The 13,130-nt window shown below is 37.9% G+C and overlaps 1 protein-coding gene across 1 annotated transcript in view; it reads right to left on the bottom strand.

The window, feature by feature from the left end:
- Positions 1-13,130, bottom strand: part of LOC107732365 (hemicentin-1-like) — a 96,770-nt gene that overhangs the window by 71,005 nt on the left and 12,635 nt on the right. The window contains exons 3-7 of the mRNA XM_016543661.1: positions 5,356-5,426; positions 2,790-2,948; positions 2,405-2,527; positions 1,453-1,624; positions 1,253-1,359 (exon numbers count right to left, since the gene is read on the bottom strand). Of these exons, the coding sequence (XP_016399147.1) occupies positions 1,253-1,359; positions 1,453-1,624; positions 2,405-2,527; positions 2,790-2,948; positions 5,356-5,426 (632 nt within the window). The remainder of the gene's footprint in view (positions 1-1,252; positions 1,360-1,452; positions 1,625-2,404; positions 2,528-2,789; positions 2,949-5,355; positions 5,427-13,130) is intronic.

The raw sequence follows: 13,130 nt of genomic DNA, 5'->3' as shown, positions 1-13,130 counted from the left end.
CACTCCAAAGAGAAAGGAAAACTTGAAATCGCATCATATGACCCCTTTAAGGCATGAAAAGTTATATTTTCTCCATTGCAACAAATCGCATTGTGTTGAATCGAATCGAAATCGGATTGCACTGCATCGTAACAGGGGTGAATCGTATCGCATCGCATCAGTAGCTGCTTCATATGTATCTTTAATGTATCATATCGTTGGCTATGCATCGAGATGCGTATCGTATCGGCCTGAGTCATGAGATGCACATCCCTAGTACCTATCCATCACTCTGCAATATGTCCTTATTCTGAGGAGATAAAACAGACTAAAAGCAATAACTTTACCTTTCTGGAAAGCCACCAGTTACAGTTAAATCATCAACATTGACACAAAAGACCTATCAAAAGTGTATTTGCATCTTGGTCTACGATAAACTAGTCCATCACCTTTATGGTCCACATTCCTGGCGCTGGGTCTTTGAGGTTGAGGACTTTGGCAGAGTTAGGGATGTGAAGGAGCTCAGACAGACCCTCCTTAATTCCGATAAGTTTTCCTAGAAGCAAAAGAAGTGCATGCTTCAGTTCTATATCAGTCTACACTATGTGTTAGAATTTAGTTATTTTAATGCTTTAAAGAGCAGATTGTAATGTTCTTATGTTCTGCTATCTGTTCTGCAAACTATAAAAGGTACAGCTGTCATAAAACCAGAGAGAAAGGCTGCATGGCTAGAAACTGTAAAAAAAATAAAAAATAAAAAATAAATAAAACATCAACTAATACCATGTGAGACAGTGGTAATATCATTGTGTTCCTATTGGTCAGTGTTAAAGGAGCTCAGCTTAGCCTGACAGTTAGCCTGCTTTAGACCTGGTCAGTTTCCCAGCATAAGTTGCCACAGTGACTAAGCTTGATCTAGGCCTATGTTAAATTTGCTTTATGGAACCAAATCATTTGACAATGAGTCAGACTAACTGAAATAAGCCTGGCTTATTTGGTAACACTCCATTCTATCTGAGCATAGCTGAAATAAACCTGTTTTGTCACGGGACAGATAATAGTCTAAAAGAAATGACTTCACCACACAACCTTGGCCTTGAGTACCTATCCATCACTCTGCGATCTGTCCTTATTCTGAGGAGATAAAACAGACTAAAAGCAATAACTTTACCTTTCTGGAAAGCCACCAGTTACAGTTAAATCATCAACATTGACACAAAAGACCTATCAAAAGTGTATTTGCATCTTGGTCTACGATAAACTAGTCCATCACCTTTATGGTCCACATTCCTGGCGCTGGGTCTTTGAGGTTGAGGACTTTGGCAGAGTTAGGGATGTGAAGGAGCTCAGACAGACCCTCCTTAATTCCGATAAGTTTTCCTAGAAGCAAAAGAAGTGCATGCTTCAGTTCTATATCAGTCTACACTATGTGTTAGTTCTAGGAATACTGTAATCAGACAATGTTCTCCTTACCCTGAGAATTTCGGATCTCAATATTTGGTGCAGGGCCGCTTAAAGCAACAGTCACTTCCTTCAGGCTAGGGTCAAAGGGGATCTGCCAAGTGTTTGAAAGCCCATTTTGATGATCAGTCGAGAGCAAGTGAACCTTAGAAGACTGCACTGCCTCCTCTACCCATTTCAACACCTGCAGTCAAAAGATTTAAAAAAATGAGCAAAGTCCATCAAAATGATTGATGGATATATAATGTGTGTGTGTGTGTGTATGTATGTATGTATAATATGTATATGTATGTATATACATATAAGATCATCAAGAATAACAAAAGGTTAAGCTTAGAGAAACTTAAACCTATAGCAAAGGGCTAGAAATATAAAAAGGGAAGAGGAAAAGATTTGAAAATTACTGTACATTTTGAGAAGCTGTGTTTTGATGGACATTTGAAATTACAACCTCAAATAAAAACTCTTTTTTGTCTTCTCAAATATTTTAGTTTGCGTTTGATACTAACATCAAAATTCTGAGGCAGCAGCAACTTGACCGCATATGAAGATTGATAGGAATTTCTTGGAACATCTAAAAAGAGCGAACTTTTCTAAATCCTTGGTTTTCAGAGAGCTATAAAACAGAATCCTGGACTTATGTCCATGTTACCATGCTCAAATAAAGTACAGCCTTCAACCGAGAGCATACTGCATCACTGCACTTCAAGCATTTCCATCATCATTTCCAGTCTTTCTATTCATTTGCTCACTCTGTCATCATACATGGGGTGATGTAGTCTAGTGGATAAAAATCTGGGCTGGTAATCAAGCTAGGATATGAAGACATTTCATTATTATTTCATTATTAGTCCTTGGACATACAGTATATAACAGCAGCAGTGTGGTACTGTCTGAAAGTTAACATAAAGAAACTGCAGAATGATATTCTTTGGGTCAAACAAGTAGCACCAAATAATCTTACCTCATTGACTTGTTTTTTGTCCAGATGGAAAACCTGTCCTGAGCTGGTTGAGGCGATCTCCTCATACACCTTATAGCCTATATGTGATCGGTCATCACAGTCACCAGTCAACACAAAAACCACCTGCCCACACACATACATAATGATCATTATTGGTATTCCGGTACACAATTCTAAATGTCCAGATACATTTTCATCACATTGATTTCATTCATTTAATTGCTTTTATCCAAAGCGACTTTGCAATAAAAAAAAAAAAGTGCTGCAATATAACAATGTTCACGCTAGCACTGCATGTAAGGCATCATTTACAGATCAAAACATGGCGGATCTTTTATTAATGCTACTAAAGTGTTGCTGGAAATTGAGTGAATGATTTAATAACCTGTGACTGTTTCTGCTGAATGAGCTGAAGAACGTCGTGAGTCAACTTGTAGTCTTTTGATCGGGCATCCGTAAACACGTAAATGTAGGACCCTGGTAGAGAGATTTCAAGGGCAATCTTGATCGCTCCAATGCTCATCTCTGGACAATCTCCTCCTCCCTTAAAAAAACAAAATTATTTGTCATTAAAACAGTGTTCATTATATGAAAAACACACAGAAAGCTGGCTGTTACTTTATTTCTTTTCTCTAATGCTAGAAGATGCAAAGCATGATTTTATTGGTATACACTACCATTCAAAAGTTTCGGAACGGTAAGCTATTTAAATGCTTATAAAAGAAGTCTCTTATGCTAAAAAAAAAACTATTTTATCCTTAAGATATTTTAAAATGTAATTTATTACTATGATGACAAAGCTGAATTTTCAGCAGCCATTACTCTGGTCTTCAGTCTCACATGATGTTTCAAATATCCTTCTAGTATGCTGATTTGGTGCTCAAAAAACATTTCTTATATTATTGTCGATGCTGAAAACAGTTGTGCTGCTTATTTAAGACATTATAAATGTCTTTATATTTTTTACTGGCACTCTTTACATTCATACATTTTGGCAGATACTTTCATCTAAAGCAACTTACATTACATTCAAGGTATATATTTTGTCAGTTTATATTTTTGTCATTCCCTGGGGATTGAAGCCAAAACCTTGATGTTGCTAGCACCATGCTCAACTGTTTTAGCTACAGCATTTCCTCTTACCCCTGGCTTGCTCACTGTCTATTTTTCTTTGCTTTTCCATTTATCTTCTTTATTTATCTCCTCTTTTCAGTCCAGCTGCTTTGGAACTTTGAAAAAATGCTACACAAATAAATCAAGATAAATTGAAATAAATATGAGTTCTGTCAATGGAACATCCAGATTCCTCAAAGGCAGATATTTATCTTAATTGCACAAAGTTGGAAAGGGCAACGAGCTGGTCAGTAGATCTGGCCTAATCAAGAAAGTAGAAATGTACAGCATGCTGTAAAGCCTGCCATGGGAGTCAGTCATGCCTGCAACTGATGTTGACCTTGGAATGAAACATGGAGCACAATCTTGGACCCAAATGGATGACTTCCAAGAGTTCTGTTAGATATGTGCCTTCCTTTAAACTGACATGGATAAAAGTAAACCGTTTTCTAATGTTTGTGTACATCAGAGTATCTTGTGATATAGGTATGTCTGTCTCTTCTCACATGGAGGGCAAAAAGTCTTGTCTTCATTATGCATTCCAGGGGGCACGTGTCTGAATGAAACATCTGGAAGCAAGTGATCTTTGCTTCTCTGTTCTTTACACAAACACACACATACAACAGTGGATAGCAAACCCAAACATCAAACAGAGGAAAGATTGTAAGAAAGGTTAAGAATGTACTCAGAATGTACTCTTGTAGTTCATTTCCAGTGGCAGGTTGTTCTCTGGACACTGGAAAAAACATTACCAGTGATTTGAATAATTTATCCCTTTCAAGTCAAACACACACTTACAATGAGCTCCAAACAAACTAGACCAAATCCTGCTCTGCTTGAACTTCTGCCTCCGAGACAAAAAAAAAAACATCCTTTGTGCCAATACAGAATTGCACTTAATCAGTGTGTCTGCATTTTCCCTGCTTTGGCCCAAACAGCTGGGACAGATGCTGAGAGTGAGAAACACACAGAGGACACTTCATTTTGAAGACGCCGGTTTCTTAATGAGGTGTCCAAGTGAAACTGTTAACGTGGCAAATCACCACCAGTGAAAATAATCTGTCATTTGCTAGATTTGCAATAAATACAAATTACACTCCAAAGAGAAAGGAAAACTTGAAATCGCATCATATGACCCCTTTAAAGTCCAAGAATCAGTTTTATTTCAGTAGCCCATATCTGTAATAAAAAAGCAGCACTGATAAAAAAATAAAAATAAAATTAAGCATGATATTACAAAGGCTACATAATTGGACTAATTAATTAAATTAATAATTGGTGTTGGTATTGTTATTGTACTAGGGGATTTTACGTAAAAACCGTAAAGATTAATTTTTAAAAATTTCTTACAATTAAAAACTAGGGTTGTCAATAAAATCACAACTACTCTCAAGATTTCCAGCCAGTATTTAGAAAATATTATAAAACAGTAAGTGAAATAGAGTTTGTTAAATATGTTGAAAATGATTGCATTAAAGATATTTCATATTAATATTAATTAATTAATATTAATTAATATTAATGTTAACTTTGACAGTGCTAAAAATACACTGTAAAATCTAAATCATCTGGATACCCAAGGTGCATTGCTTTCAAATCACAAAGGTGCTCATTCAAATCATCATACCTGCCAGATATACTGCAATACAAGCCAAAAATACTATCCCATGGGTGCAAAGACTCGTTTTTCATAGGAAATATATAACTTAAGAACATTTTAGCAGAGTGACTGTTCTCTGGCTGTTAAGACTTTGAGCACATTTTTGGACTGAATATGGATTCAAATAGACCTGTGATCAAATATGTCAACAAACCCAATGTGAAGCACATGAGCTCACCTGGACGTAAAGCTCCCGCAGCTCATCCTGGAACTTCTTGGGGTCTGTTGTTATTGTAATGGGTCCAATCTCTGCAGAAAACAACAAATGCCGTTAGAGGCAAAAATAAGCTGTTGGAATACGGTCAAATGACCTCGTAGATTGAAAGATTAGAATGGGTTTTGTTTTGTCCACTCAGATGCCAAATATTTATGCTGTCAGCCAGTGGCGGATGTCTAGGATCAAGGGTCACAGTTGAACTAGGATGACAGGGAGCTTCCTGTTTAGTGCCAGGAGGTTTACTGAGCCCTAGAAAGCAAAAAGTCTGCGTGTTTTTTTTTTTCATTTGAACCTTCTATTACATTGAGTTGTGTATATTGTGCCTTTATTTCGAGCAACAGGGCCAGAATAAGGTACAGACACACCATATTTCAGTAAATCAGACAAGGCAATATTACAATTTAAATTTTAATTAGTTTAATTGTGCAGCCCAAGTATTGCATTAATTAGCATAGCATGCTGTGGTAAGTAAACCTGCTGGGTCTAACCGGCAGTGGCTCTGTCCTAAAAAACAGCCTGTTCTCATTATGTTCCCATCAGCTGTTCTCCTTCATAATAGGAAAGACCTTATAACTCAGGTATGCTCTTCTGTCAGTGGCGGGAGAGTCTGGCGTGAGGTCATTGTGCTGCGGTTGCCTGTGTCAGTGTGCATGGGCCAATGACATCATGTGCCGTTTCTGAAGCCATGTTGTCTCTGCTTTCCAGCTTTCTTTCTTTGTTCAAGGTTTGATGAGCTGTAAAACTGTTAAACATGTTCTTTCTTTCCAAGGAAGCATACAAGATAACTATAGTAGTGCCAAGTCAACACATTGTACCAAACGTAACAACTCAAACACTCCATTCATACACACTGCAATCAGACACAGATTTAATACAAACAAAGTAATCACATTATCATGATTATTTTGTTAAAAGGAGGGAAAACTTCAAACAACTAGCCTATAAAAGTGAAGCTTTTTCCAAACCACTAAGCAAATACATCCTCTTTGAACCAATTCAAAAGTCAGGAAGTACAGTAGCATCCAAAACCTACAAATTTCTTGACACCAAAAATTATAGGGGCTGCGCAAGAGAGACTCTGAGATCCTTTTGATGCATTCCCCATATCTAAAGTGCCTCTGAAGTGTATTTTGTTTTTGCATATATTACCATCTTCAGAAAATAAAAATGTATAACTGATTTTCTATGGTTTGCTTTCAGTTTATGTGAACAAAGAAAAACTTTATGGTCTAACATAACTTCTTGAAAAGACTGTACAAACAAATGCTTGCAGAACTGTAAAATCTCCCTCAAGAGAGATTCAGATTCAGAGCGCTGATATTTTGGCACTATAGAAAACAACTTGAAGTGCAGAAAAAGAACATTTAGGTGATCAAAGCTCAAACTGTGTTTAACAGGATAGTAATTTTGACTGCTCTGCATGCTGAACTGGCTTCAAGTGAATGCTTTCATGAATGGAAAAGTTTACAAAGTCCTGGGACATTTCTCTCGATTAAGGGGATTTATCTTAGAAGCCTGGACGCTGGTCATCTTTACCTCTCCTTTGACCTAAAAGTGGCATCACAGTTAAGGGAAGCTGGGGCAAAGAGCACATGGAAACATTAAAAACGGGGGAAATGGTGAAGTGCTGTGAGGGCTCTTAAATGCCAGTTGCATTAGAACAACTTTGAAAAGGAGAAAAAAATAATGATAATCAAATTGGAAGACATTTAGGAGAAAGATCGACAACAGATGATGAACTTATATAATTATAGTGAATAAAAGCGTAAAAACCTTATAGAAGAAAATGAACGATAATAAAAGAGGAAGCAAGTGATTTATTTGAGCTATCTGGTTTTAGGTCAGCTTAGATCATTGAAGGAAAGTCACAGTGTTTTCTCATGAACATAGACATATGCTTGCAGTCAGCACTGAATAATGACGACAGATCTTTTAAAACGCTAAGTATTTGAAACCATTCAAGGGGTCATACAATAAGGATTCACATTTTCCATGATCATTTGAGGAAAAATGTTACTCGACTATGAAAACATAGAAAGCTCCATAAGTTTCAATTTTAGAATGTCCTTCTCTGCATTTATTGAATTTATTGAAAGTAACAAAACAGCTCTGCAACTTTCTGACCTTAGACAGATTACATTTGAACATCTGAAACGCAAGACTCAAGAGAAATGTCTCAAGAAGAGAGGCTATTAAACTAACATTTCTAGAAATGCTATCTCTATGCCCCCTGCCTTCCATTATTATTATTATTAAAAGCCCATTTTCAAAAAAAAAGTTGTTCTCTTCACTAAAGACCAAATCACTTCAGCTTGTCCGTCTAAATGAAGAATTAAGGAACAATCTTAAAAAGAGATGGATGGAGCCTGGGAAACCACTGTGGAAGTTAAGTTACTAACCTTCCACCACATCTCTCCTGCCAAAGACCAAAGAGTTTATATAGATGTGGAAGCAATCATATTAGCAGCCCTGAACATTTGTTTTCATCCCTTTTATTCCAGCAATCAGGAGGTTCTGAATCAAACTCACTATGTACTATGCAAATGAACGATTAAGAGCATCAGATGCTGTTTATGCTCCAGGGATAAACATGTTGTATTTATTACAGGGCACTGACCACAATGACAATACAATGATGCTAGTGTAGATAGTAGAAATGACTGTTTCATTGCTGTGGCACTTTTATGAGATCACTTTTTTCAATATGTTTTAAATGTTGTTCATATAGAAGTTTTAAGTAGAAATTTCCAACAACAGCTACAATGGATTCTTCCTCCTTTACGTGTCTTTCCACTGGTATATCCAAGATGGACATTTTATGACCATGTTTATAAAATTGTAGGTATAGCAATCAAGTCCAAGAATAACCAAATAACATAACGAATACACTAAATTACTAACAGAATTAACATCATGAACTATTAAACATGTGGAGGAAATAACAGCAATAAAATGTATTAAAACATCTGCTGACAGCAAATATGTTGCACAGACTCCTCTAGGAACAGAAATATTTCACTGATGCAGGATAATCATTTCAATTACTTCAGCATCGTGCCAGGAAACTACCAAAACAGTAAGCCTTTGTAAGAAAGGAAGAAAAAAAAGATGACTGATGAAAAAGAACAGTTCAATGAGCCAGGGCCAACTTCTGGCAGGGTCAGCTTCACCACAACCAATGTTCAGGATAGAATCACAACTCTCCACACTCGTTGTGCCATAAAGGTGACAGAGAAACATGGAGTGACATGAAAAGAAAAGCGGGATGTGTCCCAAACAATATGAGAAAAAACTTGCTATTATATTAAGTGGTGCAATCCATATCATTTATTGAGCAACACTGCAACTTGTCACATTAATGTAGAATACGCATACAGTTTATCATTTATTTACCTTCAAATGTGGTTTACCAATCAGAATTTAAAGGCAGAACTATCCATTTCATAATATTATTGTAATATTACTGTTTTGAGTCAACTGTTATTAATTATCCAAAACAGATATTAGTGTATGTTTGGAGTCATTAATATATCTATCTGGTTTGAGACCAGCTGTAAACCTACCAGGATGCTTGACCACAAAACCACCAATGTGCCAAAGTCTGTCGGAAAAGTAAGGAAGAACATTGTAAGGTTTTGTAATGCATTTGTGTGTGTGTGTGTGTGTGTGTGTATTGTGGACTGTTAATATAGATGTGATCATGAATGTTTATTAAATTTTATAACAATTTCGTTGACACTGAAGCTTTCATAGAAGAGAATCCTTACAAAACGTATGTTAATGACAAGTTTGCTGATGTCATCAGAAGGCAAGGGTTAAACTTGACTAACACCGTGTCTACACCGGACGCGAGTGGCGTGGCGCGACAAAATACTATAGAACTCATTGTAATCAGTGACGCTGTCTATACTGGATGCGGCGCGGCGCGACACGACAAGTCCCCGACAGAAAACTGCTGCTGTGTTCTATTTATGACGTATTGACACAAATTTCAAATGATTTTCAACGGTCGCTTTGTCGCGTCCAGTGTAGACAGTCTTTAGCTGTCGCGTCCGGTGTAGACACAGTGTAAAGGGTCTAAAGCCAATCTGTTTCTAATTTAGGCCAGTAGCATGATTGGTTTGGCATTGGGTATATTTCACAGGCTAAGTGAGACTCAGGATTTCCAGTATGAGCTCTCTGGAGGAGTGTCCAAGTTTGACTGACACCATTGAATGGCTGGTGATGTGACAGCGCCCCCATAAAACAGCCAAAACGAGTCAAAGTGTTTCCCTCAGTATGCGACTACAGCTGCCACCAGCACAACAAAAAAACTTAAAATACTCAGAACAGAAGGGCATATAAAACTTGAATGGTTGAATATCAAATAACTCTAACTCTAATATGGATATATTATTCCCCCCAGAGAGACTTGTAATCAGTCATCATCCAACTATAATGGTGGTAGTGTTTCTTGAGCACTAAATCAGCTTAATAGAATGATTTCTGAAGGATCATGTGACACTGAAGACTGGAGTAATGGCTGCTGAAAATTCAGCTTTGCCATCACAGGAATAAATTACATAAAAAATGTAGTAATACAACTTAATTTGTAATAATATTCCACAATATCACTGTTTTAAACTACAGTACTTTTAATCAGAAAAAATAGCCTTTGTGAGAATAAGACTTATTACAAAGACATTTTACTGACTATTTGATTCAACGTCCCATATTTAAAGGAGATAAGTAAGAGGAAGAAAGCCCATTTTTCAGACAGTTTTGTTATCATATGCAAAAATGGGATAAAAATAAAAAATAAAATACAAATAGATAAAATGAAGTTTCTTACTTGGTTCTTTCTTAAGTAATACCTCCCAAACTATAAATCAACTCTTCTCAGCTACTCAATATGAATGCTATACAGCTACAGTATGTAACATATGGCTTCCATTACTCTCAACATACAATCATTTAAAAACCAGAAACATCGGCTATGATGTAAGACTGTTGGCCCTAACATATAGAGCGTTGGTTGATGTACATTTGTTTTTAAGCCTTGCCAAGTCACTGGTTGCAAGTCCATAACTTTTTCATGCCATAACTGTATTTAGCTGAATTGTATGATTTAAATGCTGCTGGTTTTCAAGTATGACTAAAGTAACCATATCTATCTGTATAATACAGCTACACAAGGTTTTGTAAAAATATGAGAGCTCTGAAAAGCTCAAATGCACCATCGGTTTTACAGCAAAAATTGTATCCGGTTTTGGTACAGTATGAGCTTTGAGGATTTGTTTATGGTAACTCAAACAAAGCCATTTAATGGAAACCAACTGTATATTGGTGCAAAGCATTAGTCATTAGTCATATGAGTCCAATAGGGCCAATAAAAAAACAATCCAGTCCTGAACCACTTTATAAGATGTAAAGTACACAAACTCTTTCAGTACACAACAAATGTTGCTCTGATTTAGAGTACATTCGTTTAATTGTGTCAGATATCCTATAGACAAAGACCCAGCACCATTGGCCAAATCATCGGCCACACATGCTCCACTCACTCAAAACCACAAACCCAGAGAGGACTAAGTCTAACCATCCATTTCCTCACACTTCTCTCATGCACACACCACAAAACTTTCAGCAGGCTGGCCTCTAAAGAACAGCCTGAACTGAAGGTCAGAAGGTCTCCATCGCTTGCTCTGTAAAGCCAAAAATCAGACCAGAGATCATAACACAGACACCGCAAATGCTGGTATGCCAGCTGGGAGTTGACTGGCGTTTTTTCAGCCGCTCAGGAAATGTTTCAGCAGTGAGATGGTGACTCCCCTGAGAGACAAAAAAAATGGGGAGACAGAAAGGGATGAAGAAAGACAGGAATAGACAGACCCAGATAGGAATGCAAATCAGGGGTCGAGAGCAGGGGAGAGATGAAAAAAGACATGAAAGCTAATCAAATCTGTGAAAAGGCGAAAATTATTTAAAAGAAATCTCTTACTACTCCTAATATTTCAAAAAGTTTTTCTCTGAAAAAGAGAAATTTGAATTAATGTAAAAACAAATATTTAATTAAAATATTTTAAACATTTAATAACAAGAACTTCTTGACAGCACTTCAGCTGTTGTCTGCTGTCGCTGTAAACTACCCATGTTGTTTCACTCGGAGCATAAAGTCGGATCTCATACAGATGCGACTCATTTTCCGAGAGGAGGAGGTCAGGTAAATGACCGTTTCACATACATAATCACAAATTGAACATGTCAGGGTTTTCCCTCACACAGCCTCTATAAAAGTTACCAAACAACTTACATGCTGTTTTTTAGCTAATTTAAAGAGAAATTGAACCATGGTTTGATTTAGGACTGTCTGTGATTGTGTATATTATTTTTTCGCTTCTCATTTATTTTGACCTTTGTAGAACTGTAACGTCTCGGTTACGTATGGTAACCCTCGTTCCCTGAAGGAGGGAACGGAGACGTCACGTCGGATGACCGACGAATTGGGATCTCGCTTAGAGAGACCAATCTACTTCGAGTGTAAACTAAACGAGCCAATGCACATTGGCATGCGATTATTGCATCCAGCTGCCGCTGATCACAGCGTGAGTATAAGTAGGCAGCAGATGCAGCGCATATTCAGGTTTTCGCTGAGGAGCCGAGCCGGTGACCCGGCCGCTCAGCGGTGGTACAGGAGCTGTGGCGACCGGACGTGACGTCTCCGTTCCCTCCTTCAGGGAACGAGGGTTACCATACGTAAACGAGACGTTCCCTTTCAGGCAACGAATTGGGATCCCTAACAAAGGGCCACAGGTACTGCCCTTCCAGTGTCCTGTGGAAGCCACCTGCGCCCCTACTTTTTGGCGTAGGCCAGGGCTTGCACAAGAGGACCAGCTACTGCTGCTATGGCACTACCCAATGAGTAAGACTGGATAACACTGGGAAAACGTACCCGATCTACTTGGAACAGGGACGTTACGGAAGCTCCAACCTTCCCGAAGGAGGTTTCGGAAGCAAATACACATATGAACATTCCTTAGGTGCATATGGAAGATTGGAGGTGATTGTAACCCTCTTGGAATGGCAAAAGTCTGCCGGGGAAACACGGGCTCAAGGCTATACCGTGGACTTTACACATATGAGATCCACGCTGAAGCGCCGTACCGCCAACACGAAGAGCTCTCCAAGAGCGTGCTGAACTCGTTCAGTCTTCTTGTCTCAGTAGAGTAGTCAGGAGCAGAACGGTGTGATCGCTCGGCTCCGAAGCGAAAAGCTGGTATGCGTTGCACCGGCTGCCTTTTTATGCTCACCCTGTGATCAGCGGCAGCTGGATGCAATAATCGCATGCCAATGTGCATTGGCTCGTTTAGTTTACACTCGAAGTAGATTGGTCTCTCTAAGCGAGATCCCAATTCGTCGGTCATCCGACGTGACGTCGAGAGTGACCGACTGAAAGGGAACTAAAGCTAAATGTCTTGTTCCGTTACATTATAGATTTGGACCATTTTCCCAACTTTCTCGGTTAAAAAAAGCGAAAAGAAATTTGGTGCTGCAGATATTTCTGGCTTCTCATCCAATGAAAACACACAACTGAATATATAACCTGATTATGGGCTCCTCAGAATGTTCATTATAGATGCATCATCAGGAATAATACTGATCTTAATTAAATTCTCATTTAATTATATTCATAATTGCATAATTCTATATATATATATATATATATATATATATATATATAGATAGATAGGACTTGG

This window comes from Sinocyclocheilus rhinocerous, unplaced genomic scaffold (genome assembly GCF_001515625.1).
Source record: "Sinocyclocheilus rhinocerous isolate Xijiao unplaced genomic scaffold, SAMN03320098_v1.1 scaffold68, whole genome shotgun sequence".
Classification (NCBI taxonomy): Eukaryota; Metazoa; Chordata; class Actinopteri; order Cypriniformes; family Cyprinidae; genus Sinocyclocheilus; species Sinocyclocheilus rhinocerous.
This window is presented reverse-complemented; position numbering and strand designations above follow the sequence as displayed.